This window comes from Fonsecaea erecta (assembly GCF_001651985.1).
Source record: "Fonsecaea erecta strain CBS 125763 chromosome Unknown Scaff1, whole genome shotgun sequence".
Lineage (NCBI taxonomy): Eukaryota > Fungi > Ascomycota > Eurotiomycetes > Chaetothyriales > Herpotrichiellaceae > Fonsecaea > Fonsecaea erecta.
The window spans coordinates 4,570,109-4,597,824 of NW_017387244.1; the positions used below are offsets into that span (position 1 = coordinate 4,570,109).

The 27,716-nt window shown below is 53.6% G+C and overlaps 5 protein-coding genes across 5 annotated transcripts; 1 reads left to right on the plus strand and 4 right to left on the minus strand.

Moving 5' to 3' along the window:
- Positions 1-56: 56 nt before the first annotated feature.
- On the plus strand, positions 57-2,294 carry AYL99_01639 (hypothetical protein; the record flags this gene model as incomplete). Its single annotated transcript, XM_018833155.1, has 2 exons — positions 57-2,089; positions 2,147-2,294. The coding sequence occupies 2 exons, from the start codon at positions 57-59 to the stop codon at positions 2,292-2,294; spliced, it is 2,181 nt and encodes a 726-aa protein (XP_018699034.1).
- A 2,036-nt stretch (positions 2,295-4,330) lies between these two features.
- On the minus strand, positions 4,331-8,869 carry AYL99_01640 (hypothetical protein; the record flags this gene model as incomplete). The annotated part of the gene is made up of 5 exons (XM_018833156.1): positions 4,331-4,494; positions 4,546-5,223; positions 5,328-6,581; positions 6,641-6,911; positions 8,552-8,869. 5 exons carry the CDS (start codon positions 8,867-8,869, stop codon positions 4,331-4,333), a joined length of 2,685 nt encoding a protein of 894 aa, XP_018699035.1.
- Positions 8,870-15,309: 6,440 nt separating this feature from the next.
- AYL99_01641 (hypothetical protein) lies at positions 15,310-17,804 on the minus strand (the record flags this gene model as incomplete). The annotated part of the gene is made up of 2 exons (XM_018833157.1): positions 15,310-15,701; positions 15,758-17,804. The coding sequence occupies 2 exons, from the start codon at positions 17,802-17,804 to the stop codon at positions 15,310-15,312; spliced, it is 2,439 nt and encodes an 812-aa protein (XP_018699036.1).
- Positions 17,805-23,235: 5,431 nt separating this feature from the next.
- Positions 23,236-24,810, minus strand: AYL99_01642 (hypothetical protein; the record flags this gene model as incomplete). Its single annotated transcript, XM_018833158.1, has 1 exon — positions 23,236-24,810. One exon carries the CDS (start codon positions 24,808-24,810, stop codon positions 23,236-23,238), a length of 1,575 nt encoding a protein of 524 aa, XP_018699037.1.
- A 469-nt stretch (positions 24,811-25,279) lies between these two features.
- Positions 25,280-26,484, minus strand: AYL99_01643 (transaldolase; the record flags this gene model as incomplete). Its single annotated transcript, XM_018833159.1, has 5 exons — positions 25,280-25,900; positions 25,952-26,116; positions 26,172-26,290; positions 26,339-26,369; positions 26,446-26,484. The coding sequence occupies 5 exons, from the start codon at positions 26,482-26,484 to the stop codon at positions 25,280-25,282; spliced, it is 975 nt and encodes a 324-aa protein (XP_018699038.1).
- Positions 26,485-27,716: the final 1,232 nt, after the last annotated feature.

The following is a 27,716-nucleotide window of genomic DNA, read 5'->3' on the forward strand; positions in this document are numbered from 1 at the left end:
CCTGCGACATCCCTCCCTACAGAGAGGACCCTCTTGGGAAGCTGCTGTTATCGAGAATGTCGGGTGGCGGAAGGAACTTCTCGTTTGAGCCCCAAGATGACAACACTGTGAATGCACACGGACCGGACGCTCAGGCCAGTGCCCAGACACAGGAACAACCGCATCTGTCTTACCATCCCTCGCAGCAACCGCCATACCATGGGTCTCCACCCAGGGATTTTGTCTCTCCTCCCCCCAGATACGCCTCTACCTCGCCCAGTCGCGGCCAACAACTCTCTCCTCCCACATCCCCTTGTCGACGTCCTGTCCCTCCAGACACACATCTCCTCACCGACGTATCCCCCCCGAGAGCGCTCTCTCGACGGCCAGCTCCTCGAGACTACGACGACGTAGACCCTCCTGCCCCTCCCCCTCCACCTCACAGGTCCAGTCCGAACAGACTCTCGAGAGACAATCCCCAGTCCTACACCCCCTACTCGGCCGCCACCGCAGGAATGGACTACTCTGGCAATGGAGTAGCAGGAGGAGGATTCAACCCGGCTCGTGATAGCGGGCTTGAGGCTGCTCGCCCGTTTCCTCAGTCATATTCTCCATACCAGCAACCACAACCCTCCTCACGGTTACCTGAGCGAACCTCATACGGCTCGACATTCGCCCTTGCCCATGGCGCTGCCACTCCTGGTACCATCACTCCTTCTCCCTCTCCGGGCCCCAGATCCTCTGCCTACTCGGGCAGAAGCATTCCCTTGGAGGAATATTATTCCAATCCCCAACAATCACAACCTTACCCCAGCTACCACGATCTTCCCCATCAGTCAAGCAACCCCAGCGACTTCATGAATATTAACCCAAACAACATCCTCGACGATGGTGATGACGGCATCCCACCGGCTGGCGGGCGAAGGGGTGGCGGGAAGGGCGCCGCCACCACTGCTGCTGCTGCTGCTGCAGGAACTGCTGGCTACCTAGGAGGTCTGTTTGGCCGTAGGTCAAAGAACCACACCCCTAGCGGCACCTACGACGCCGTGGGCGCGGCGCCTAAACCCGAGAGAAGTGAATGGTTGGCAGAGCAGACTAAAGGGAAAAGAAAGATGAAGTTGTGGGTGGGAGTTGCCATTGGCTTTGTTATCGTCATCGCCATCGTTGGAGGTATCCTGGGTGGTGTGCTAGGCTCAAAAAGTTCGAGCAATTCTGGCTCGTCTAGCGACGACACTAACAATGCCGCCTCTGACACAGAGGCCAACGGAGATCTCGACAAGAACTCGGCAGAGATTAAGGCTCTCATGAACAACCCGAACCTGCACAAGGTCTTCCCAGGAATGGATTACACCCCCTGGGGCACGCAGTATCCTCTATGCTTCACTTATCCTCCCTCCCAGAACAACGTCACACGTGACATGGCCGTCTTGTCACAGCTTACGAATGTTGTCCGACTCTATGGAACTGACTGCAACCAGACTGAGATGGTGCTCCACGCCATCGATCGTCTTGAACTCACCGACATGAAGCTCTGGATGGGCGTTTGGATTGACACCAATCAAACGACCACAGATCGCCAAATGGATCAGATGTACAAGATTCTAGCGGAAACAAAAGACCTCTCGGTGTTTAAGGGCGTCATTGTCGGCAACGAAGCTCTCTATCGGGCAGGTGTGGACAAAGCTCAGTCGGAGCAGGAGCTGATCACCCTTCTGGACGGTGTCAGGACCAAGTTCAAATCTCTCGGTTATGATCTCCCCATTGCAACGTCGGATCTCGGAGACAACTGGAACGCCCAACTTGTGCAAGCCGTGGATTATGTCATGTCGAATATCCATCCCTTCTTCGCCGGTGTCACGGCAGAAGTTGCAGCGAGCTGGACATGGGATTTCTGGCAAAATCACGACGCCATTTTGACTCAAGGAATGCCAAACGTCAAGCAACTTATCAGCGAGACTGGTTGGCCCAGTGGGGGTGGAGAAGATTGTGGAGGCACTGACGGGTCTTGCGCACCCGGGCAGAGTGGATCTGTCGCTGGCGTTGATGGCATGAATACCTTTATGGATAACTGGGTATGCCAAGCACTGTCAAATGGAACCGAATACTTTTGGTAAGTCTCGTTCCACCAGAATGTGGTGGCGGGCGTGAACTGACCCTGAAACAATAGGTTTGAGGCATTTGACGAACCTTGGAAGATTATCTATAATACTGCTAGTCAACAGTGGGAAGACAAATGGGGTCTCATGGATCCAGGCAGGAATTTGAAGCCAGGGCTGAAGATTCCTGACTGTGACGGGAAGACGGTTGGGTCTTGAATCTCATGTTCGACGGCGCAGGCATGGATTTTGGTGGTGGGGATCGATGTTGGCTAAGTTCACCTCCATTGCCGGGTCCGAGTTGGACATGATCTCATGCACAATATCCGTTTTATTGCAGTTGAGGTATTTCATTGGGAGGACGGACCCATTCATAGGTGCGGCCCGGAGCGATGTCGCTATATGACATCTGCTCCAGGAATTATGCTCGGCATTCTGGGCGGAAGAGACAGCGTTTACGGGCAGATCGACTATGCAAACGGGTATACGAGGTTGAGGAATCATGTCAACGTCTTTGGAGACAAGGAAAAAGTCACGGGCCAAGGGATGATAACATGTACATTACTGGCAAGTCTCTGTGGAATGTACAGGGTTAAACACGGTGGTGGGATAGTTTTAGTGTATATGAAGAATGGGACACCGACCCGCACGGGGGATGGTTAGACTAGAGATACCGTACAATAGTATTTCCAACACATCCCTCGCATGCACTCTTCTTCTTCTGCGTCGGAATAAGAAAAACAAGTACGAGGTACCTCGCCCGGTAAGCTACATTGATGATCACTCTTTGCATGTGCTTGCTGTCGTAGCGGCATCACGCACGACATGTACGTACACCATCTATCCCCGTGGGCTTGTAAACATGAATAGGGGAGAGACTGCGAGTGCAAGAAGGGGGGAGGAAATACGTTGAAGAAGTGAAGAAGATAACGCGAGACTGAGCTGATCACAAACAACAAGATAGTAATATCATTCCCTCTCTCTCTCTCTCTCTCCCACCTTGATGCTAGATCCCCGTGCGCTGTCACTCCAATTCCTACCAATGAAAAGATCCGTGATTGACGGAAGTTCCTCCTCCTGTTTGAACCGCTTGGCCCTTTCGTCCTTTCCCTAGCCTTTCCTTTCCCTTTCCCTTTCCCTTTCCCTTTCCCTTCCATATCCCGTGCCTTAGCATTGCATTGCGGCTCTCTGCATTGCCTGTCCATCCCTGCCCAGAGGGGCCAGGTACGGAGTACTTTCCTCACGATTGGCCCTCTCTGGTCTCTGTAGCATATTCCCGTTCCCAGCTCAGCAGTTTCCATTGCCATTCTTGTAGCCAAATGTCCATCCTTCGCAGCTGTGCCTGGCCAAAATGCTCAAAATCAACGAATCCGTCCAGATGAAGGTTAAACATCCAAAATAACAAACAAGAAAGGTATCATAAACGCATCCGAATGATCAAAGGCTGCTCCCACCTCCCAAAAATCCTTATCCCTTGCAACCGCCGGCTGTCGAGGTGGCAAAAGACATCGATCCCTCCGTTTGCTGGCTGGTCGTAGCATGCAGATCGCCCACACTCGCACTGGCAGAGCCAGGCTAGAGACGAACAAATAAAAAATCGGCCGTGTCTGCGATCTCTCCCCCTTGTATTTCTCGGTGCCCGGTCTCTGTGCATGACCAAGCTTTCACCTCGCCGATCATCCACCAGATACATGGATCGTGATGCAGCTGGCATGGAGCCGGCGACAGCTTGCATGTTCGTCATTGGTAGACTCTCTCCCAAAAACCAAAAAAAAACACTAAATCAGTCTCCGCCTGTCACCAATAACAGACTTGCAGAAGCCCAAAGACAACAACCGCAAAAGGGTATCCGCAATACGCATCTTTTCTCTCCAAACCACGGACTCCCGTATAGCGAGATACAAGTAGGTATAGAATGAGCAGGATCCTACTCCTCCTCCCCTGCAGCAGTGTTCTCAATCGTCCTGTGTGCAGAAGTGCTAATTCTCGCTGTACTCTTGAAACAAAAAGGTTGCATATCGGATAGCGACACAAGGGCCGCCAAGGATGAACAAGAGAGCAACGTCATGTAAGTTTTGAACTCATAGTGCGCAGGGTCAAGGCTTCGACTTTTGTGTCTTGTCCGGCCACGTGATTATACAAGGTATCGCTCGGGTGAATCGAAATAATGTACAAGTCCAGGAACTGTACTTTGGGGTATCATTGAATGGTGCAAAATAAATACGCGGGCATGCTCCGCCGAGTCAGTCCCTCATTCAGTCCAAAGTCGGGGCTGGCGGCGTTGGTGCTTGGGCAGTAACTCTGGTTCGTTCGAGCCACTTCCTCTTGCCAGGTCGACTTTCGAGATGCGCCGGAATATGTGATGGATCGGCACCAGAAGCGAGGAGTGCACTTCGTTGCTTGCTGCGATAAGCGTCGACTGTGCAAAATGTCAATACTTCAGCACCATATCAACCTGCGAAACACTCACGGGCTCGAGCAAGGAAGATTGGTCTGCCCGAAAATACTCGACCCTGCCCCCAGGCCATGCGATATCCGAGTTCATTGATCTTCTGCTCTCGGCCTCTTTTGCTTGTCGAAATCAAGGGAACCGCCACCTCAGCTTCACCATCCGTGGTCGGAACAGACACAGCTGTTTTTCCAATCGTTGGCACCCCGCTGTCAACCTCATCTCCTTCTTCGACGAAACGAGCACCTGGGGTCGATTCGGAACCAGTCTGCATCTGGACCGGAAAGTACGCTCGAGGAAAGACCGAGTTCTGCTTGCGGTAAGAATCCGGGATCTCGCTCATCTCGATCTGATCCAGAGTAACCTTCACTCGCACACGGGCATTCTTCTGCGTATCATCCACCAGGATGAACTTTCGCCGTTTGCCTTCAGGCAGCTCTCCGAACAAGGCATTGTCTTCCTCATTCTTCTCCTCTTGTTCTTTGGAAGCCATGGCAGCAGTTCCTCCAGGCCGTCCGAGATGGTGAAGACCTCCTTGCATCGATGGAGCCATGGACGGGCCCATCGAGGGAGCTAGCGAAGCTGGGTAGCTTGGATAGCCGGCGAAAACATGCGCTTGACGCAAGTCGTTCGGATTCACCATTTGTGGACTCACGGGATTTTGTCGATAAGTCAGTTGTGTAGGATTATAGGTGGGAGCTGTTAGAACGTTAGCAAAAAGCTGAACTTTACGTCAAGTTTTCTTTGGACGCCTGTGTGTATTATGCTGCGGCAGCGTTGTAGGCGTGAAAACTTTTACGTACCTCCGACGTTCTCATGCCCAGCAGGAGACACATCCTGGGCGTGATGGAGTATCTGAGCTTGTGTGCTGGATAGAGCCCCGGGGGCCCGAGGGAGGGGAGCCGCCATTGAGTTTGGGCCGGGAAGCCCTGTCGACACGGAGCCACCCGATCCAGGGGCCTTGCTCAAGGATGCAGGTGTCGATTTAGTCCTGTGCATCTTGGCTTGTCGGCGGACGCGACGACTTCGCAGTCGCGGATCTTGATTGCTGTTTCTCCAGCTATCCACGGCCCTTTGGATTAGTCCTCGCTTGCCTCGCAGACAAGGATTCAACTCTGCCAATGCCCAGCCGACATGGTTGCAGTCTGTTTCATAGGTCAATCGGTTTCCTTTATACTGTTCTTTTGGAACACAAGCTCGCGGGTAGACGCAATTTTCTGACTTGAACTCTTGCGACAAAACAGTGGCGTCTACTGACTCGACGTCACACCTGATGGTATACTCCATTTTGACGCGATCTCTGGAGTATTCGAAAGCTATCCACTGAACACCGTTCCCATCTTGTCGCACCTTCAAAGGTGTCGTGGCAGGGATAGGTCCAGGCGCAGCGTTCGCGTTTGCCTGTAAATTCGGCGGCATCTGTGACTGCTGCTGTTGTTGTTGTTGCTGCTGATGTTGCTGTTGCTGTTGCTGTTGCTGTTGTTGCTGCTGCTGCTGCTGCTGCTGCTGCTGCTGTTGCTGCTGTTGCTGTTGTTGATGTTGCTGCTGCTGCTGCTGTTGCTGTGATATTTGCTGCTGCTGGAGTGTGGATTGCTGTTGTGCTTGTTGCTGTGGCAGGACCGAAGGTTGGGAGCTCGGCGTTGGATGTTGTTGTTGTTGTTGAAGCATTCCCGGTCGTGCCTGGGGGGTTTGCTGATAATGCTGGTTGGGCTCCGATTTCAATCTTGGACTGCTGGAGATGGAATGATGTGACGCAACCTGTGGTGGCGCAATTTGCGAAGCCGTAGATTGATACGGGAGCATCGATTGAGAGTTGATCTGGTGCTGGGAAGTTGCATGGTGTTGTCCATAAGTTGGTTGGTGTACTGAATTCATCCCATACTGATAGCCGTAGAGTGGCTGATTCAACTGGGAGCCTGGCTGAGCAAACATAGGCCGTGCGGGATCGTGAGTCTGAGGCGAGGTGACTGAAGCTGGCGAGTTCGACTGCGGAGTATGATAAATAGGAGGGTAAGGCCTCTGCATGGTCGCGGTTGCTGCCATAGAATCGGATTTTTCTGGCCCTGGATCAGTTCCCCGAGCCACTACAGCAATTCCGCTCACGCGTCAGACTCACCTGGAGGATAATAGGCTCCAGCACCGCTGTGTTGGCTTCGTGGGCTTTGCGTAGGCGGATAAAAGTTCGGTGGTTCGGCAGGAGCGGGTTGCGCCTGGAATTGAGCCTGACTATTGAGAAACGGTGACTGGAGACCGGGCTGAGGCGTGTAGATGTTTGGCGACGGATAGGGTTGCTGCGTGCTCTGGCTTCCGCTCAATGTCCTCGTTTGCGGTTGTTGCGGGATGTGATGCAACGACGCAACGCTCGAGTATGGCTGTGTTGTGCGATGCTGCATGGAGATCCATATGTCAGCGCAAGAGCCGAAGAAGTCAACAAGAACAATTGCCCAACAGAGAGAGTCGCATGAATGCTTGAGTTGGAAAAGGGACCCTTGGACAAAGGCCAGAACGAAAATGCTCAGAGAACAGTCAGAACCTGGTCGAAATCGACGGGTTTTGATTGATCAAGACCAGGGGAAGCGTTCGTGATTGGAATGGGCCTCGTCCCCCCGGTTCATAGTGGAGAGCCAGGGGACCGCGATAGATCCTGAATATATTCTTCGGCAAGAAGCGAGGATCCTGAGTTTGCAGAGGCAGACGAGTGTTGGAAACGCACGAGACACGCGCCACCGAGGACCCGAATCACTGGCGGTCGACACAACGGTTTCGTACCTGTAGAAGCAGTGGTGAGGGTGGGCAGGGGCATAGGCCAGTGTGCCGGGGGATATCGATCGAGGGGACAGAGGGGTTGGTCGCGCAGCGAGATAGAACCAGGATAGCACGCGGCGAACAGGCCACGCTTTAAAACTGGATCGAAGTGGTTGAGGTATGTCCAGGGTGTGGATATGATGGAGATTCGAAACGATGAATGAATAGTCTGGGAGGGGTCAAGGCGGGCATGTGATAACGGATAGGGTAGCCACCAGGGATTGTGGGCAAGCAGGGGGGGTGGGTGTGTAGTCTCCGGAAACCAGCATACCATGTACTGAGATTGTTGCCGTTGACTGCGTGCAGGGAGTTGAAACTTAGTTGGATGGATGTCGCTCTGCAAAGTACCCAGGACATGTAATGGAGTGCGGGTGGTTGTTTTGACGGGCGGAAACGGCAAACACAGAAGTGCGGGCGTCAGACGTGGCGGTGCAAGGTCAAAGGGGGAGGGCAATGGAAAGAACAAGTTTTGGCGAGAGTAGAAGAGATGAGATGATGCAAAAAAAGCCGAGGGGCAAGGGCGTTGTAAAAGACGATGGGAGAGGGCTGTCGATGAAGTGGATGTGTGGATGTGTGCTTTCGAAACTTGTAGCGTGCAAATCAAGTGGATCGATGGCGCGGGAGCTTAAGAGTTGGGACGCAGGCGACTTGAGAACCTGGCCAGGGTTGTTGGATGTGTGAGTGTTTGGTCCTTGCCCATGGGTGGAGTCGAGAAGGGTGCAAAGAGGAGCCACTGGAGCCCTGGTCCGAGCGTCGTCTGCTGGCGTCGTTCTGGCACTTTTGGTGCGTGAGGAGCCGGTCGGAGAGGGGGAACGGGGGGGGGCCACAAGCGGGCTAATCATAGCTGCCCGAGGGCCAAACAGGCTCCGACAGAGATCAAGCCAGTGGCCGTCGCTGGTCAGGATCCTGGGCTGGGCAGATGCAGACCAGGGCCCGGAAAACAGAGCAGGGAGGGAAACCATGGGCCGGGGTCAGGGTGTCCCGTGAACCAGGGTCAGGACCAGGGTAGCAGTCAAGGAAGCAGAGATTGTGGTGGTTAACCGCACATTGGAGGACCGGCATTGGCCCAAATGGGCTTCAACGGTCAGACCAGCCCTTGGGCAGTTCCCTCCGTGACAGGTGATTGACATGGAGCGAAAAGCGGGAAGGCAGAGCAAAAACGTTGCTGAGGCACTAGAAGGGGGAACAAGCAGAGGGCTGATGGAAAAGAAGTTCAACTTACGTGCAATTTAGCATCTCCCACGCCGTGTAGTTGAGCAGATCCGGGGCCTGAAGCCGAGCCAGGGACAGGCCCAGGTCCCGGCCCAGGCGCTGGATCGGGGGCCTTTGTTGGTGCATGGAGAGCATGAGAATGACGAGTGCTATTCTTGAAGGCGTTGCGTGCACTCGTCAGGTGGTGCGCCTGCTGAGCATGATGGTGCGTCGGGGCCTGAAGCATTATTTGCGAATTACCCAGACTGGCAGCATTGAGGTTCAAATTGGCAGGGCCAGATGATTTCTCCGAAGCGACGGCGTACTTTTTGCTCTGGGTGGGCGCCATGGCGCGCAGTGGGGAGGGGACCAGGCGTCAGAAGAAAGTGCGAAGGGGGTGACGAGTTCAAGATTTGACCGGGTGGCCGAGATCAGGGTTTGGGGTTCGTCTCGGATGTCGCTTTTGTTCAGAGGGCGATCGGAAGTACTCCGTAGCTGGAGGGGCCGGGCTGCTCGAGGAATGAGGAGGCTTTGAGGTCGCTGAAGAGGCGAGCGCTTGTCGCATCAAGGCCAGCAACAGATGGGTCGCCCGCCGGGTGGGGAGACGGGGGAACAAGAGGAGGAGAGGGTGACAGAAGGCGTAGGGGTGAAGCGGCGGATACTAGTACAGGGCTGGGCCGGGGGTCCCAGGTGGAAGGAGAGAGCAAGGAATAATAATTCCAGAGTAACGACAGGATTATAATCGGGAGATGATGGTGGGAGGAAGTTCGCAGTGCGAGAGGATGGTGAGAGAGTAAAGGGGACTGACTACAGACTGGCACTGATTACTCGTATCCTGGGTGGGATGCTCACCAACAAGAAGCAGCAGCATCGTTTGGTATGGACAAGACTTTTGCTGAGCAAGCTAACGGGAAGAAAGCAAGCAAAGGCAAAAATAAAGAAAATAGACTACGGTCTGACAACGTGGAAGTAGGTGCCGCTGTTCCTCAGCTGAGAGTGAGTTCTAGAAAGACACCGCTCGCCCGAAGGGAATATCGGTGAGGACAGACAACACAACTATCAATAGAGGAGGGTGGCTACATCGGTCATAAGCCGTCGGGGCAACGGGCTCAGGAGTTGCAGTTACAGCCATAGGAGCATTCTGGGGAGGTGCCTGTATACCACCTTCCGGCCTCCACAGTCAGCAGGTATGTACTCGGTACTGCGCAGCGGGTATAGTACCTCGCAGTTATGCGTCCCTACCGAGTACCTACGCAGCAGAGTACTTCGGATGCGGGTAATTCAATAATAAACCCCCTTTGTGGTAGTCCTTCTCTTGGGGGGTGCCCCTCCCAGCATGTTCTTTGGGGGGGGGCCAGAGTCAAGACGCAGCGCACTGACCTCTCGCGTCTCGTGGGAATCCCTGTAATTTCCAGTAGAATGCCCCCTAGCGACGAAATACGAATAGGCACTGGCGTGGGCCCCCCTCCCTGCTGGAGCTTGCCGGGACCTGCTGGGTCTTACCGGGGTGTCTGACTTCCCCAAATCACACCCAGTGGCCCGCAACAAAGTTTGAACTCGAAACGCCTAGAGGTCATCAACGGCGCTCCGGCGATCATCACGCTAGGTCTACTAGTCGTTCTGACTGCAGCCCAGCATGCAACCTTGGCCGTATTGGGTTATGCTTGCTGCATGCAAACACGCAACACAACTTTGCATTCTCGCCAGGCCTGGAGTCCCCAAGACGACGACGACCCCCCCCCCTGCACACAGTTCATTCCCTCCTCCGCCCCTCAATCGACATCTGCAACAGACTTACCAACGCCTCCAAAAGCCTTCCTGCAATGCCTCTCGAATCACATCCTGCCGCGGAGATTACAGCGATCGAAGCTTCTCCGGCCCTCGTCATCGATCCCTGGAAGCCATCAAATCGATCTGTGATCTTCGGGCGGTTAGGGGAGCATGGAACCAAAGGTCAGATCCACATGGACTGCCCTCGACGCGTTTACTCGTATCGTTGCTCACACGGCAAATAGTAAAATGGAAAAGAGGACGAAGTCTACTTTCTGCATGTCTCGACGTTAGCCTGCGCATAGGTACAGACCTAGCCTATAGACTGGCAACCCACCGTCTGTTTCTCGATCCCGGATCCCTGGAGTTCTTCTCCCCTGGGATGCTTCTTCTCCGCGACCTCCTTCGCTTTTTCCTGAGGCGTTGCCTCCTTCAGAGGCTCACCTCCAAAATGTCTCCAATGGCTCCGCTCCGCTTTTGGTGGCGAGTGATGCTTTGTAGCCATTTCTCCAACTATGCCGGAACCAGCCTTAGGCCGGCCCTGCAATACCACCCGTGAGCACGAACTGCCATGTGTGGCCCGGCGTTGATCCTGGTTCTGGCTATTAGCAGCGTCGATCGTCGGGGTCAAAGGGACGCCCTATTCACCATTCACCACCGCTGCCCGCCCACTTCCCAAACCTAAGTGAATTTCCCGAACGGGCACTTTTAAAATAATGACTGCACAACTGGAATTTTCGTGATGCGTCGCTTACGCAACGGAGGCGTGTCTGCCTGTGGCACTGGGAGCTGCCATTGGCGCTCAGCGTCTGTTCATCGATAGCGCTTTTTCCCAGAGCTACACCGACTCAGAATAGCAGCTGGAACACATTACCGAGTAATGTCGTGTCTTCCAGATGTAGAAAAGACTGGGGCAAATCAGCAAGCCCAAGTGCAGTCACGACGCACGCCTACAGCGGCCAATAATGTCAGCCAGCTTGACAATGATCAACCCTGGCAGCCCCAGCAACGCTTTGTGGTGGCGAATAACAGCCAGAGCTCAAGCGGATGCTGACCAGGGCGTTTCGCTCGTATGTACTCATCTTCCCTCCTCCTAGCCACCACCCCGGCTCTGAGCTGCTGGCAGGTATGCAAAGCCTATCCCACCCCCCCTGCTGGACTGCATGAAAAGGCAACCCTTCACGACGTCCTTGGAATGATCAGTATACACACATGCAGTTTACTCAGCCTTGTTCAGGATGCAGATGACGGGGAGGCACTCCAGTCTGGTGCTCATTGGGGCCAGAGGATTGCTCTCGGGTCAGTCTCAGGCCGGTTAATATATAAATATACATTTATGAGTAGGACGGATTGCCAACCCGGCCCAGGGAAGCATTAATAAGAATAGAAGCTGCCTCTCCATCAAAAGGGCTGACTGAGAGAGCGACCGTATTTCGCACGGCTCAGGTTGAAAGCCGTGTCCGTGTCACCAGCCGGGATCCAAGCATCAAGATAGCATACGAGGATTCCATTTGCCAGCTGGGGTGCACCCTCCCCCGAACCCCGTCAGAGAGCCGGCGGGTCTGTGCTCCCAGCAGTGTTGAGAGGACCAACGCGTCACTGTTAATGCCTGGTACTGTACAAGTAGGAGAACCGCGATCCCCAACTGCGAGAAGGATCCCCGCGAAGGAGCAGCTTGCCGACCTCGATGAGAAATGCTGCAGAGGGAGTTCCTGTCACAGAACGCCGTCTCTGCAGTCATCTCGCCGAAGCGGGGACGACGATTCGCATCGGTCATCTGGTTGATATCTCCAGCGGCTGGGATCACAACCCTGAATTTCATGATCTCATCTCGTGTTGTTGTTTGACCTCTGATAGCTGGCTTCACGACGGATCTGGTGAGCTCAAAAGGAGCCCTTGAGTTGCTGTGTCCGGCACTATATCTCGACATCATCTCGGGAAAATCAGCCAGCTTCTCGGCTTGCATCAGCGCAACTGATTGCAGGGTCAATGGTGGGCATGCACACACTCACCCCTCTGTCGCCCGTGCTCATGCATGTTTGATTGACCAGCGTCTCACGTTCTAGACCTGCTTGAGACCAATCTCGAAGCCATCGACTTTGCTCCCCGCAACCAAGCCTCAGGATGCATGACATGCCCAACACTTTCGACCCAGGGGGGATTCAAGCCATTGGACACGCCACCAAGCGACTTGGGGGAAATAAAGTGAACCTTACCTTCTCGTATCTTTGAACAAAAGCAACGCCGCCCCACCAGATGGTGCCAGACCCTATCGCCAGTCCTTCTCCAGGTAAGCAAGCCACACCGACGCCTACCAAGCTTTCATTCCGTCCGTCGTGCACTAGCTCTCGCACTTGTGGCCCTCCAAAAAGGTTGCCGTCATCACGAAAGCACGGAGCTCTTTTACGTGATTACTGTGTTAGCGTGCCGCCGCTTCCATGGGCCATCATCGTGATGGAATCAGTCTGTCAAGCAGGCGTTCGAACCTATATCTGCTCCTGACCGCGGGTAGTACTGTACTCGTAGGACATTGCCACTGTGGACCTGTGGTCGTAGAGAACGCCGTATTGCGCACATTCACCACGGCGGCCGCCCGGTGCCTGTTTACACAACGAGGTCAATACGGTGCGCTTGGGTAGGTTAAATTACTGCATGTCGAGCTTCAGATAATGCAGAAGCGAGATCAGCTGTCATCCTTGACACTTCCCCAATTGTACCTCGTAGATGCGGACTGTTTGACCGACACTGCTTTCACAAGGACTCCCTCAGGCACGGAGCACCTCGTACATGCCCCGAGACCCTTGGATTCATTATGTATACCGTGGGTCATAGCAAACAACCCGTCGCAGAATCTGTGAGTCGGAGCTCCTTCCCCTGCCACTTGCATGTCACCAAGACTTGTCGCGTTATAGCGCACAACACAAGTGTGAATTCAAAGTTTCTCCCGGCAGTGGTGGAAATGCAATCCCTCTCAGCTGAATATGGATTATAGTATACAATTAAACATCGGTTTCAGCTGCCCTGGGACAAGAATATGTGACTGTCATTCTTGCATTCAGGTCAACAGCGAATCAATGGTTAGCATGCACCTCACAAGAACAACTGACATCCCACAGAAGAGGCAAAGATGTGCTAAGGTCTCAGGATGGTCGGAAACCAAGATACCTGCACGTCTGACCGCTCCCTGATGTGGATGGGATCATCAATCGGGGCTGCAATCAAGGCTCCAGACAACATCTGGATCTTAGAGCACGCAGTGACCGACCGTAGATGGACTGTGCTATGAGTATCCCGTAGGTTTTGAAGGGGACCCGAGCTCGGCGCCGAGGAGGAGGATGTTGCGGTTGGACAGAGCCTTGGTGCTGCAACGATTAACGCAGATCACCCTCCTTGCACAGATTTTCGGCTCGCGGACGATTCGCTGCCCTTCTTCCGGGTCTAACTTCCTGGCGGCGATCACTGCAGCCTCAAGGGGCCACCAACAACCGAGATGACTGGGACTCGCAACGACAAGAATGCACCAAAGATCTCGTGATGAAGATCAGCTCTGAACCGAGGCATGAAGGCCAGTTGGACAATTGCGTTGGGCATCGATCAGCAGCGATCAGCAGCAATGTCTTGAGGACGGTGCAACGTTGCTGAAGGGTGTGGTGGGACCAAGAGGGCAATGGTCCATGGCGTCGGATCCAAAGAAATCACTATCGTCACCAGACCATTTTTGCGGGTTTCGGATATCTGTAGTCCTGTGCTATTGGGTCGCCGCATGACTGGTTGGGCAACAGGGTAATTGCAGCATATTTCTGACACTATCTAGTCTCGGAGCAGGAAAAGGCATTGATTTGTGTGAGCAAATACTCCTGGTTCTCCTCCTCGCTTGCTGGGAGTAGCGATGGCCCGCTTGTGTCTGGCATATGTATGTACGAGGTACGGTACATCCTCTGAGAAAGGGGCTGCTGGACTAATTGTTGGAATTCACGTCGTCGGATACTTGATTGACAGAAAACGTGGTGTGCAGGACCCTTGCTTGGTTGAAAGCTCATGGCGGACAACGTGTTGTGTCGATCAACCACGCTTTTCCACGAGTCTTGCCACGAGAAGCCTTTCAAGGGAGGGCTGCCATGGAGAGCCGGAATGGCCAGGGTTGGTTCGGCTGAGGGGAAAGATCTTCAGGTACTAGCTCTGGGTAGAATGGTAGCACGGAGCCGGGGAGGCGGAATGGCGAGGACACCATTCGGTAGACACCAGGGCTTGGGCGGAGCGATCGCTCGGAAAGCCAGCCAATTCTCGAAACGAGGTGACGAGGTGTCGAACTGTGCGAATGGCATCGTGTCGCTGACATTCACGCCTGGAACGAAGCTTGATTTTGACAGGGCCGGCAGCGAGTTAAGGTTTCCGTCGCACCCCTGGAGAGCTGTTTGAATCATGTCAGGACGACAAGTCGGTGTGGGAGGCAGGAAGCCAGGGTGGTGACGGAGGGAGACGCACTCGATGGTGATGTCAGGGAAACTGCAGCCGGCACCACAGGATGAAACGCAAAATTCCACCGTCTGACAGAAAAGAATATTGTGGTCAGATGTGGCTGAGCGCGAAAGACTGTTCACGTGACCCATCACACCTGCTGGCCAGATACGGAGTACATATCGAGAACTTCCTTCGAGACTGCGCCAAAATCCCGTTCATACAGAAGTCAAAAGGTTCCTGTACCCGCGGAATGGAACATCTCCATCACTCTCGTTGTGTCGAGGACCAGACCCTCAATCCACTTCTAGTTGCACTTCGCTTCAAAACCCGCACGCCTCTTTCGCTCTTCCACATCCCTCTTGTGCAACGCCGAATCCGTTCTTAAATGGCTTATTAATCATTCTGACAAACTGTTCTTCTCCAGTGTCCAAACAGAATGCGTCAAATTCGAACAGCACACTCAATTCAGCGTCGACCTCATAAAACCGTCTCGTTCGACATGACCGACCCTGTTTTTCATCACACATATTCACTCATCGCTCGTGCTCATCCGTCCTTTCATACATTCGTCGAATAATTACCAGCCATGGGCTCAACTCGTATATCTGGCACAGGCAGTCCCTGCTGCTGCTGAATCGGTGGAGGATATGGTCCGGGCATTGGTGGGGACTGTTGGATTGGTGCGACACCAGGCTGTCCTGGAATAGCACTGGCAACGACAGGAGCTTCCAATCTTGGTTGCTGTTGTGGTTGCAGCTGTTGCTGCGCGAAGTATGTTCTGGGATCACCCTGCAAGCCTTGAGCAGGAGGCGGTTGCTCTATAGCACGCAGCGGACGTCGGTCGTCCCCGCTGTACTCGTCGTCGCTGCTTTCGTCGCTGTACTCGCCTCTTTCTGCACGTCGACGGCGCTTTTCTTCAAGCTCAGCTTGCCATTTGCGCTCTCTGGCTTCTGTAGGTGTCGGTCAGCGACAGTCCCTTGGCTTCGGACGTAGAAGATATACATACCTCTGATCTCCTTGGTCTTCTCGGCCAGTTTCGTTATTTCTTCCCTCGAAACCACTCTCAAGACAATTACGTAGTCGTCTCTCTCTTCAAACCTCTCGTGCGCCTTTTCAAGGGCTTCGGGGTTCACCAGTGCTCGACTGATTTTGGTCCACCTGGCATTCGGTGGGATACCATCTTTGTGGGCATCTTTCAACGGCGCAACCCCTTCTCGTGTAGGATTGGGGTCCTCAGGGAAAGGTACCTCCCGGGGTGGCTTGAGGATACCCTTCGGTTTGAACTCTTCTTTCTTTTCGGCGGGCTCCACCAATTGCACCTTTCGGGGACGGTCGTCTTCGTCTTCACCTGGAGATATGGTTCGTTGTTCCAGAACTGGTGGCACATCCTCATCTTCGTCACGGGACAACGCTCGCTCTCGGGGATGTCGCTGCCGGGCCTCCTTCCCATCATAGTCCTCTGTGGTATCTGACTCGTTCCCACGGTCCCGGTGCTTCCTGTGGCGATGGTGTCTCCGTCTTTCATGGCGGTCGTCAACATCACCCGTATCGTCAACTCCCCGATCCTCATCTCGTCGGCGCGGATCACGATCTCCGTTGGTCAACTTGAGATCACGCTCAACGCGTCCAGCAAGTTCGTCTGGACTCGATTCATCGTGGTGTCGTCTTCTTCGGTGCTTCCGCTCTTTGCGACCATCAGTTTCCGATTCCTCTTCGTCCTTGTTGCGGCCGCTCTTCAGAGCTGCACCAGCAGCAGCGCCCACTGCGCCGATACCAGCGGCTGCGGCGAGTCCTTTACGTAGTCCTGAATGCTCCGGGCTGCTGTCACGACTTCGGGGCTTGTTGGGCTTGTCAGCGTCTCGGTATCTGTCTCTTTCCCTTTCCCTGTCTCTGTCTCGGTCACGGTCCCGTTCCCGTTCCCGGTCTCTCTCTCGATCTCGATCTCGGTCCCGATCTCTATCCTTGTCCCTCTCACGGTCTCGGTCCCGATCACGTTCACGGACCCGTTCGGACTCGCGTGGAAGCTCACGTAGAGCCTCCCTTTCGCGCTCATCACGGTGCCTGTGTTTGTGGAGTTTGTCATCGTCTTCTGAACGATCATGACGGGAGGATCTGGGCACGGATCGAAGATCACGTTCTTCACGCGCAGACACGGTACCGTCGTCGGGATAGTGATGCAAGACAGGCGCTCTTGTGGAGTGACGACGCCGGGGGATATCTCCTCGATCTTCTGTGTCGCTCGTGCGACTGCTGGGGTATCGAAGAGGCTCATTCCTATCGAGGCGGTCGAGAACCCGGGCGGACGCGGATGGTGGCCCATCTCGGGTGTCTCTCCGTGCAGGCAGTCTGTACTCGGGTATCCCAGCTATGCTGACCGGTCGTTCCCGTCTGCTGTAGCTCTCCCGCCTCTGCGGCGGCCGAGATGACTCCTGTAAAAACTGCTCTTTTGGGGTGGTGTAAGAGAAGCCTTCATCCTGAAGCGGGCCTCGGGTCGAAGTGTACGGATGTGCATTGTAACCACCGCGGCGGTGATACTCGGGTTGTCGGCTGGCCCTTGCAGGCAGTAGGCGGTCTTGCTCCGCACGGGTTGCGCTCGAATGGCGGTGGTGGTTCCGACCACTTGAAGCAGCCGGCACAAGGTAGCGATCCTCCCTCGAGGCCACAACTGGGCTTCTTGGGTCGTCGCGAGAGGAACCGCTGATGATGGCCGGTCGTACTCGAGGCGGAGAAGAGCGACGCTCGGTGAAGGTGCTCACAGGCCTGCGTGTCTCCAGCGTGGAGTTGTTCCTGGGTCGCACGGCATATTCGGTCCTCACTATCGATCCTCCCCCGGGGTGAGGGTCGTCGAGGACGGTTTTTCTTGCAATGCCTTGGGTGGCGTAGACGCTCCCGTGTCGCGTGGCAGGAAAAGTATCAATGACGCTGCGAGGCTGAGAGGAAGAGGAGTATCGGGGGTCAAAGGAGGAGGATATCACCATGCTCGCCGAGGCGGCACGGGGGTCGACGTAGCGACGCCCAGGCGGGGAGCTGGGACGGTAGCGGTTTTCGGTCATGGTGAGGATGTTGGCTGGCCACTGGTATAGAGGATCTTTCTCCCAGGCATCGGACGTTAGTCACCGAAGCCGATGGGGAGGCTGTTGCCAGATAAACGGTGACAGGGTCGGGGGTTTCGACAGCAATATGAAGGGCTCAGCCCTGAAGACGCTCAAGGTCAGCAAGGTTTCATGTCAAGGGGGCGGTTGAGGCCGCGTCAAGAAAAGGACCAAAGGACCCAAGGGGGCCTGATGTCAGGGCGAGGGCAGCAAAGGGATGTACGAGCACAACCACAGATGGTGAGTGGTGAGGAGAGCAAGGATTGGCAATCCTTGGGGGCCAACAGGGAAGAATGAAATCAATGAATCAGGGTTGGACCGAGGAGAAGGGAGGGGGGGGGGTGGAAATTTGGGCTCACCGTACACACAAGTGGTAGGTTCTTGGGTTGGAATTGCAGTGGTCGGGTGCAGCGAAGGATCCGAGGGCGGAATTAACTGGACGAGGAGGAAGGTGATTTGAGATAGGAAACAATAAACAAGTCAGGCGGGAGCGGACAGAATCAGTTATGAGTTATGTACGGGGGGAGCAGGAGCAGCCCAAGTGTGCAACCCACCGAACTGAACTGTGTTTTTGCTGGATGATGGGTGTGGAAAATGCCAGCGGCAGCGGCAGCGGAAGGAATGCAGATGGAGCCCGACGTCATGGCATGGCGCCATTGCATATTCTCCGAATCTGTCAGTGTGCAGTGTGTGTGCCCAAAGGCCCAAAGGCCCAAAGGCCGACACATAGCACATACATAGTACATATGTACCGAGAACCAATATGTAATTACTGACTTGCTCTCTCGGTACCCAACTCGGCGTCGACTGCTATTATAGTATAGTACCTCGTACACACATACACACATATACACATACACAAATACACAAACACTGTCTCTCTCCCTCTCCTCTCCCCGCGCTCTCGTTACTCTTATTCTCCTGCTCCTTACTCCCGATTACTCCCTGCTTGAACCATTGCAATGACTCACCCTCTTCGGTACTTCCCACTCTTCCCGCAGCCATTGCCTCCTTCTCCTCTCTTCGGTCGCTTTTAGTTATATCAGGCATCACTCACTCCCCCTCCGAAAGTCGTTGCCTTTTTCATCAAAAAAACTACGACCGTACTACCCGTCTCAACCCAATCATTCTGACCGCTATTCCCTTTTGCTACCAGATGTACGTCGATCAGAGAGCTGCTGCCCAATTTAATTTCCAGTTGACCACCGCGTCGGGTCCCTCCATCCAGTAGCTCTGGGATCCTCTGGGACTTTCCTGCCCTCGCTTCCATTCCTGTGGCCCCCGTGACATTCATGGAGGTGCAGGTCAGTCTTCGACAAAAGGCGCTTCTGCCTTGTCTCCCTAACCCGTTCAGGCGTTCTGCTGGCCAACTGCAGTGTTGCATCCTGGTTGCCGCCTCTTTTTCTCTCTCTCAAGTCGGGCGTTGTCAACCACCCCACCCGCCCATAGCAGAATCATGCCATCTCTTCCGACATCCGGCTTCCGAGGAAGCTGTGGCACTATACAAAATTCCCGTGAGCGGATGAGATCCTGTCGGCAGCTTGAAAAGCCTGCACGGGCCTTGCCAACCAACTTGAAGCCGGTGGCAAAACTACGACATTTGCTGCTGACATCAATGCTGTATCATCCAAGGGGGTGGTTGCCCGATACCTGGCGCTTTGACACATGATGACCCATCATTATCATCCTCGTTGCAGACCCTCGTGATCGGGAGCTTTGCAAACTATATTGGGGCGCAGGGCTCATGGCAGAGAACCGTGTCCCACAAACTTGCCACCTTCCTGTCGTTCATCTATTGTGCCTCCCAAATCCCGTGATGGCCATGCAAAGCAGTTCCGCTCCTCACTTTCTGCAATGATGTCTGGCTGCCTGGGAAAGCCGCAGCGAACCTTCTGTGCCTTTGGACATAGCCACCTTCCCACCGTCCTGCCAATGACGTCCTTCAAGCAGCCCGCGAGGCTGTCCCATACCCGAAACAAAAAGGAGTTTCCTTGTTCCTGAACCTGTTTGCTGGCACTATGTGGCCCGGCAGGCGCGGACAATCAGGTATTGTACTTATGCAGGCGGTGTGGATTCCGGCCTCGTCGCCAATCTACACTGGGGCCACTTTGCCAGGGCTTCATAACCCTGTATGGGGGGAGCAAAGGATCATGATGCAGCATACTTCACTGAAAGAGATTCCCCGCCAGGATGATTTCTTCAGAAGAAATGAGGGCGTTCTGGCCTTCTGACGCCTACCACAGCCACTGCAAGGTAGATTCGATGTCCCCCCTGAACAGGCCAGCCTCGTCTGACACCAGGCATGACTTTGGAAGTGGACTCGTCGAGACAAGCATCCAAGTATCGGGGATCAGTTTGGACGTGGCGCAGACAAACCTCTCGCCTTGACACATCCAAGATACCGAAGAGAGGGCCGCGTGTGTTCCAATCAAGAGCTTACCCTGTTTGAACTCGATCGAAGCGGGTTGTTTTGTTCATCACCAGACATCGATCTCCGCGTCCAAGGGCGAGCGGGCGATGGCTGGCAAAAGGGGCTGATGCACCGACTGTCAACGGGATGAGATGCGCCATATCACCGTTTGGTACGATTGTACCCCGTTCAATACTACCACGCTTCATCGAGGCGAAAATACCAGGCAAAGCACATTATCCCTGGTGCTGTCAATCGCTCTCGCGGAGTATAAGAACATCGCAAGTCTTGCTCTCGAAGGTATATCATGTCCATTCTCTCCTCATCAGTCTACACTGTCAGTTGCTTTAGACCAGCCAGCTCATTCTATACTTTCATTCTTCGACTTCTTCGATCCCGCTCCTTTGATTCAACCATTTGGAACGAAAGCTTGCACCCCTGGTGCTATCTCTGAAAGCAGTTGATCACTTACCTGGCTGCTGGCCATTGTCCGCTGTCCTCACAAATAACAACGGCTCCTGGTCGCCAATTTGGCCTCTGCCTCCCTGCTATCCTCGTATCATCCCGAGCTGAGCCGCGAACATGCCGACCTTGTGGCAATGCTGCAAGTGCCAGAACGGTCCTATGACAGTGGCCATGAATGCGAAATGCATTTGCAATCATGCACTTTGCGGATCCTGCAAGACCGACAACGATATTCGCCCTCCGATAACTACGACAGGCTTGCGTGCCCACTGCCACGCCAGTCATTATTATCCAATTACTTCTTATGAACCTCGAGTTCAAGCCGCGCCTCGGGCGTTTTCTGAAGCCATTCACTGTATTGGTCATCCTCCCCCGGCCCCGAACAGGCGAGACCTCTGGTTTTGGAGCCAAGCATCGGCAGGGGAATATTGGTATGGCGGTAAATGCGGTCACCTCAACAATACGGAGCTGGCCTTGGGAAGATGCACCAATTGTGGACATGCGAAGTGTTTCCAGGATTGTACTGATGCTTAGTCGTGCCGCGACGAGAAAAAGGGGCATGACGAGGGCTTGAGCAACCAAAGGAGTCACGGTACGGAAGTCAGCAGAACAGTATCGTCACCACTCAGCCTTGCTGGAGCTTCAACCTTTAGCTCCGATCCAACAAATCTCCATGCTCCTTACGACCTACCCCGTTCCCTGGTGCAACTTAGCCTGGCCTTGTAGAGGACCTCCTTTCAGGCATCAAATCAGTACGCCTTCGCTTTCCGGCGCTACTTGGTTTCCGCTCACCGCTCGATCGATATTCGCCTGAAACAGCCTCCAGTACCGACACAACGGCCTCGACAGAAGTATCCTCTTCCGGCATTCCTTACGGAGCATTCCATTCTTTCATATGTCTTTCTCCTTGGACGGTCCCATGGTGGGACACACAGGACCAGCACGAACCCCAGCCACAGTCTGTTGGGATCGGAAACAGCCCGCTCCTCAACCCGTTCCAGTTGCATTTATTCCCAGCACTGCAATCGCCATGACACTCAGTCTAGCCGTCCGTTCTCCCAACCCACCAAACCACTCGTTCGTTCAATTCACAGGTTCATTACATTCTCCCTCTGTCGTTCAAACCTCTTCAACAATATCGTCTTCTTTCAAATGATCTTTATGGGGAGCATCATAACTGGACCTAGACCTACTTGGATTCGACTTCATTCGCTTGTTGGCCGATTCTCCCCCGCCTCTCTTTCGAATACCAGCGTGAATGACCCTATGCAAATGGATACGCCTAGATGCACACCCTTCTTACCACCAGTCTTTCTTTGCTTTAGATAGTGTCATTAGTACATCGCCCTCATTTTGACAGAAAGGAGGAATAGGTCCTAGCTAGGGTTAGAAGAACCGGGGGAACATTCGTTGACGAATAGAATCTCACCAACCCCTTCGTCTCTTCAGGTCTATAAAATCCCCTTTCCTTACCCTGCACCTCTTCTTTCCTTTTCTCACTTCTCTGCTCTACCTTCCTCTCCTCTCCTCCCCTCCCCCCAGTGCTTCTGCTCCCTCTCTGTATCACCATGCAAGCAAGGGCCATCGGGGATGAATGACTTTGCTGGGTCCATCCACCCCTTGTCCCTTCCTTCCTCGGTGCCACAGCAAGCCATGCATACATGCATGCATGAAATAAAATCCAAAAGCGCGCCGTCGTTGTTAGATATCAAAAAAATATCAAAAAATATCAATATCAAAAAATAAAAGAATGAATGAGTTAATCTTGTTTCTCTAGAAAAAGAAAGGGACAAAACCCGAAATTGTTTCGTTCATCTCAGTCGTGTACATTTGAAAAAGAGACCCCCGTATAAACACTTGTGCACATACACACATACATAGCTGTACGTCTCTCTGTCGGTGTAGACGCAATACTGCGCTGCGTTGTGGTCATGGCACTTTGCGGCTTTTGCAGTTCCAAGAGCGCCGCCCACCTCCGTACAATAGATCTTGTGCAATCAATCAACCACACGAAAAATTTTACACATCCCAGTAGTGTTCAAAGGAGCCGAAACGGCTCGACCAAAATAGACACACAAAGCTCCATTGACTTTGGGCTAGGTGCGTAAGGCCCCCCCTTTCCCCTCCTGAACGCCAACGCTGCTGCTTCGGAAGAACCGATCAACGTGGTCGCTTCGCTCGTGGTTGTAGAGATCGTGTACCGATATGTCGATTGCTGAGTCGCTCTTTTTGTAATGGCTTGTGTCGAATCATTGTAGACGAGATTTAATGAAAGAATCTCGGTAGCGCCTGCAAACCCATCATGGGCCTTGCTCTTCGGAGGGTTGATTGTCATGGCGAGGCTCATTGGAATAAGCTTGGGAGCCTTCTCATTCACCCCGGAGTTCCATATTGGTTTTAACTCCACAGATTGCAGGGAGCCTCGACTTCAACATAGCAAAAGACGCTCGAGTCTCACCAAGGTCAGATTGTCACCGAGTCTGGAGCCTCGACTTCAAGTGGCTCGAAGCCATCTTCTCAACGATTGACTGGAGAGCTTCCGTTCGAGGCCGAACGCGAATGGTTGCGCTTCTTCTTCCGTTCTTGCCTACTCGCACCCCCATTCCTGTTGGTCTTTCTTTTTCTCTTCTCATCGACGGCATCTGCACCTTCCTCTCCACGTTCGAGGTCGGCCCGTCCCTCCTGGATCCCCGCCTTCTTCCTCATCCTGTCTACCACAGGTCCTACTTTATACATACTCACTGGGTCACTATGAGCAGTAAGGGGACTTGCCCTCAGTGGGAAAAACCAATCAAACACTGTATATCCCATCACTTCTCTGAAGTTTCCCCATGCACCGATGTCGAAGGGATTACCACCAGGTGGGGATTCGAGAATAGCGAATACCCGTGTCTCCACTTTTGAAGGAATTGCGGCTGGCAGAGTAGTCGGCTGCGAATCTGATATGGAGGGAGGAATGTTTGGTGTCTGCTCGGCGGGAGCAGGAGGGGATGTCGTAGTTGACAATGGATTATAAGTCTTTTCCGGCGGCGTTGGAGTTGACGCATCCGTGTTTCTGGCTTGCACCGCAACGTTCTGTTCACTGTCCTCCATATTTGCGCCGTGGTTCACGAGAATTTGGAACTGCTCTTCTGGAGGGCGCGGGTACGTAATCAACCTCAAATCCGTCCTGTTCGATCTCTGATAATTCTCCAGGACTCTGGGTGGTAAATACACAGCCAGATACCAGATCTTGGTTTTGCGGGTGAAATTCTCAATGGTGCTGGAATTGAGGAACGCGAACTGCAGACTAGATCCACACATGCCCGCGGTGAAGATGAAAAATAATCCCGCGAAGATCAAGACCAGGATCCAGTGCACGTTGATGAAGTTTCCGGGTCCTTCACTTCGGCGTCTGGCGAAGTAATACGCCATAACAACCAGTGCGTGCAGACAAAGTAGGGCTGCCCAGAATGTGAACTGTATGAAATACTTGAACGATGTTTCAGACACGATTCCGCCGACCCACGGGCAGAAGTGATCCATCTTTAGCACACAGCGGCCGAGTTCCCTGCAGTGGTGTGCCCGGTCGGGCTTGTAATTATAACATGTCGAGCAAAATGGTGGGCGGCCGTCCCAACCGCAGACGAAGACGTCCTTGTACCAGAAGTCTTGAGCGCGGAAGCCCTGAGCCTCCTTATCCTGCCGGTGGCGGAGATGCCGGGGTGTATATCCTTCGGTCGAGTCATACTCGAGTGCCTCCTCCTTATGGGTCGCACTCCTCTCTTTCCGCCGTTTCCGTTCTTTCTCAATCCAGTACTGCTCTCCGCGCGGAACGAGGCCCGGGTTTGTCACGATCGTCTGGGTCAGACGGCCGAAGCAAGTCAGCGTGACAAGCAAAAGAAGGTAGTATATAACGAGGATGGCAATCGCCGAACCGGTCTCACGGCGGACGAGCAGTGATTGTGTAGGGTGTATGAGATATTTGAGGCACACAAGATCCGTGAGCACCCATGACGAGTACCCAATGATCCCAAGGAGGAAGATCGGAATTATTCGTGCTGTCACCACGTTCCCTCGTTTGTTAGCTTCCCCAGGCCGCATGGTTTTCATGGTGACGGACAGAACACAGGCACGCCGAGGGGTAGGTGTAGGGTCAATTTCAATCGAGAGCAAGCATGTTGCTGTCACCGCAACGGTGTATTATAAGCCATGGATTCGGCTGTTTGCACTTAGGGGCGCTAAGGTACAAAGGTCGCCTGCACTGCGTAAATGATATTGGTTGAAGTCTTCTCGTCACGTCGACTGCGGACATTGCAAATGACGACGCAAAGGAGGCTGAGTCCAGATATAGAAAGTGTGCCGAGTAGGCATTGGGAGTTGGTAACAGCCAGCATCGGTAAGCTGTCCCAGGAACGAACTTGGTCAACATGTGTTCCATTGCCCTTCTTTTTTGTTTGGAAGTTCCCTACATCCGCGAATCTAAAGATTTCCGGTAGATGGACATTATTCGTGGAGACTGCCCCCTAAAGTTCAATAGCCACTCATTCAGTAACCTTCACGACGATCTGCACAAACTCGCTCAAGCCTTCTCAAGCCTCTCCCGCAGAATGCCCTTCAGTGTGACGGCATCCGCGGCAAATTTACTGATACCTTCTCGCAGCTTCTCAACCGCCATCTGCTCCTCGTTGAAGTCGAAACGGAACAAGGGCTCATCGTTGATGTAGCTGCGCCGGGGAATGTCCAGGGTCTTGGCCTCCTCCGCCTTCAGCTTCTGGGGCACCGGGTCGGTCGAGTTGTACAGATGCTCAAGCAAGTTGGGTGAAATAGTCAAGTAATCGCAGCCAGCTAGCTCAGTGATCTCGCCAACATTTCGGAACGAGGCACCCATGACGATGGTGTTGTAGCCATATTTCTTGTAGTAGTTGAAGATGGACTGCACACTCTTGACACCCGGGTCCTCGTTGGCGGGGAAGTCCTTCTTCATTGCAGCTTTGTACCAATCGAGGATACGGCCGACGAAGGGGGAAATGAGGAAGGCACCAGCTTCGGCGGCGGCGACGGCTTGGACCAGGGAGAACATCAAGGTCAAGTTGCAGTTGATACCCTCCTTTTGGAGGATTTCTGCAGCCTTGATACCCTCCCAGGTGGAAGCGATTTTGATCAACACACGAGACTTGTCAATGCCGATCGATTTGTAGAGCTGCCGGTTGTGAGCCGAGTTAAATTTCAAAGAAGACAGTTGAGAACTTACCTCGATAATATGACGGGCCTTTTCCACCGAAGCCTTGGTGTCGAAGGAGAATCGGGCATCCACCTCGGTCGAGACTTTGCCCGGGACAATCTTGAGAATCTCGTTGCCGAATTCGACCAGGAGTCTGTCGAGAGTGGCATCAACCTGCTCGTCAATGGTTTTGCCCTAGCGCGCTTTGTTCAGTATAGTTTTTTGCAGGACATGAGAAAGTCCGACGTACATGAGCCTTGCCATATTCAACCGCAGGGTCGATCAACTTGGCATATTCGGGTTTCTTGGATGCGGCGAGGATGAGCGAAGGGTTGGTGGTAGCATCTTGTGGCTTGTACTTCTCAATTGCTATGACAGCTTAGCAATATCCCAGCCTGGACGGGTGAGAAAACATACTGTGAAAGTCACCTGAGTCGCAGACGACAGTCTGTTGGGTTTGGTCAGTATATCAACCGACTTTTGCAAAATGGCGGGATGTCGGAACAGCGAGGGAGGGAACTTACGGTGCCAGTGGCTTTGAGTTGGTCGAGAGAGGAAGTCATGATTGCAGTCGGTATGATATCTGCTGGGTCTTTTCGTATAGGTACAGAGGTGCAACTGTGAAACAGGAGTTCAGTCTATCAAGGCAAAGAGGAAAAAAAAAACTCTTCTGGATAAAATGGGCTGCCGGTATGGTTTTAAGCAAATGCGTTCTCGTCCTGTGACGAAGCAGTGACAGGGAGGGGCGCCACCAGCTTTGCGATCGGAAGGTGGGGCACAGGGCAGCTGGCACCCCTCCATCCCTACAGAAGATGTGCCTCACTAGCCCCTAGACCACGCCCAAGACCGCCCAAACCGCCTAAGCAGCTAACCTGGCGAACATAATAATAGTGTGCAAGCGTCGGGCGGGATTTCTGGAAAAGGGATTCCAGTCTCTTGGTCTTCTAAGTTTTTGGTCCCCAGCACTTCGCCGTGTTCCCAACGTTCATCCACACACACTGCGCGGTCCGATACTGGAAGGGCTCGACTCCCGGCTCTCCGAGAATTGCCTCGCCTGCAAAATCGAGATCTGACGTCTGGTTTCATGTTGATCTTTCATTCTGTTCCTCCCCATTTGTAGAGGGGCTTACCTAACCTTTTGACAGCATGTCACCAAGTGATACCAGCCAGTCCCTCAAACATGAGCTCAACCTTGCCCGCCACGCCATGCGGAACGAACTCTGTGAATACTATCAAATCATCACCTGAGAACGGCTTACCTCAACCTTGCGTCCTGACTCAGCGTTCGTGCTTAACAACCACCGCCGACACACGTCCCGGTCTCCATTGCCTCAATGCAGAACCCCCTGTACCCTGTCTCCGTTGCAGGAAGCGGGAACGACGTCGCATGGAAGAAACATCCACCGTTCCAGCGCTGCCTGCTATGCAAGAAGCATATTACTCCAGAATTGCATCAGCAAAACAACTGTTGCACTAGTCGGTCATGCTACTTAACTTGGTGCGAAACGTCGGGCGTGTCGGGATACCCCCTACCAAACCTGCGTCCCTGACGGGGCCCTGTATGTACATGCGCCTAGATGTGTGTGCTCCCTGCAACTGCTCGTCACACCTCTCGGTGCTTGGTCCTTATATGTCGACGCTATATTACTACTGATCATCAGGCTATGAAGGTGGAATGACCTGATTATGTTCTGTATTTCCATCTTCTCACAAAGCAGAAATCCTGCCGAAGTAGTCGAATTTCTGACCCGTTCTAGATGCCTTTTTTGAGATCCTGCGTATTTGCTGTCCTCCA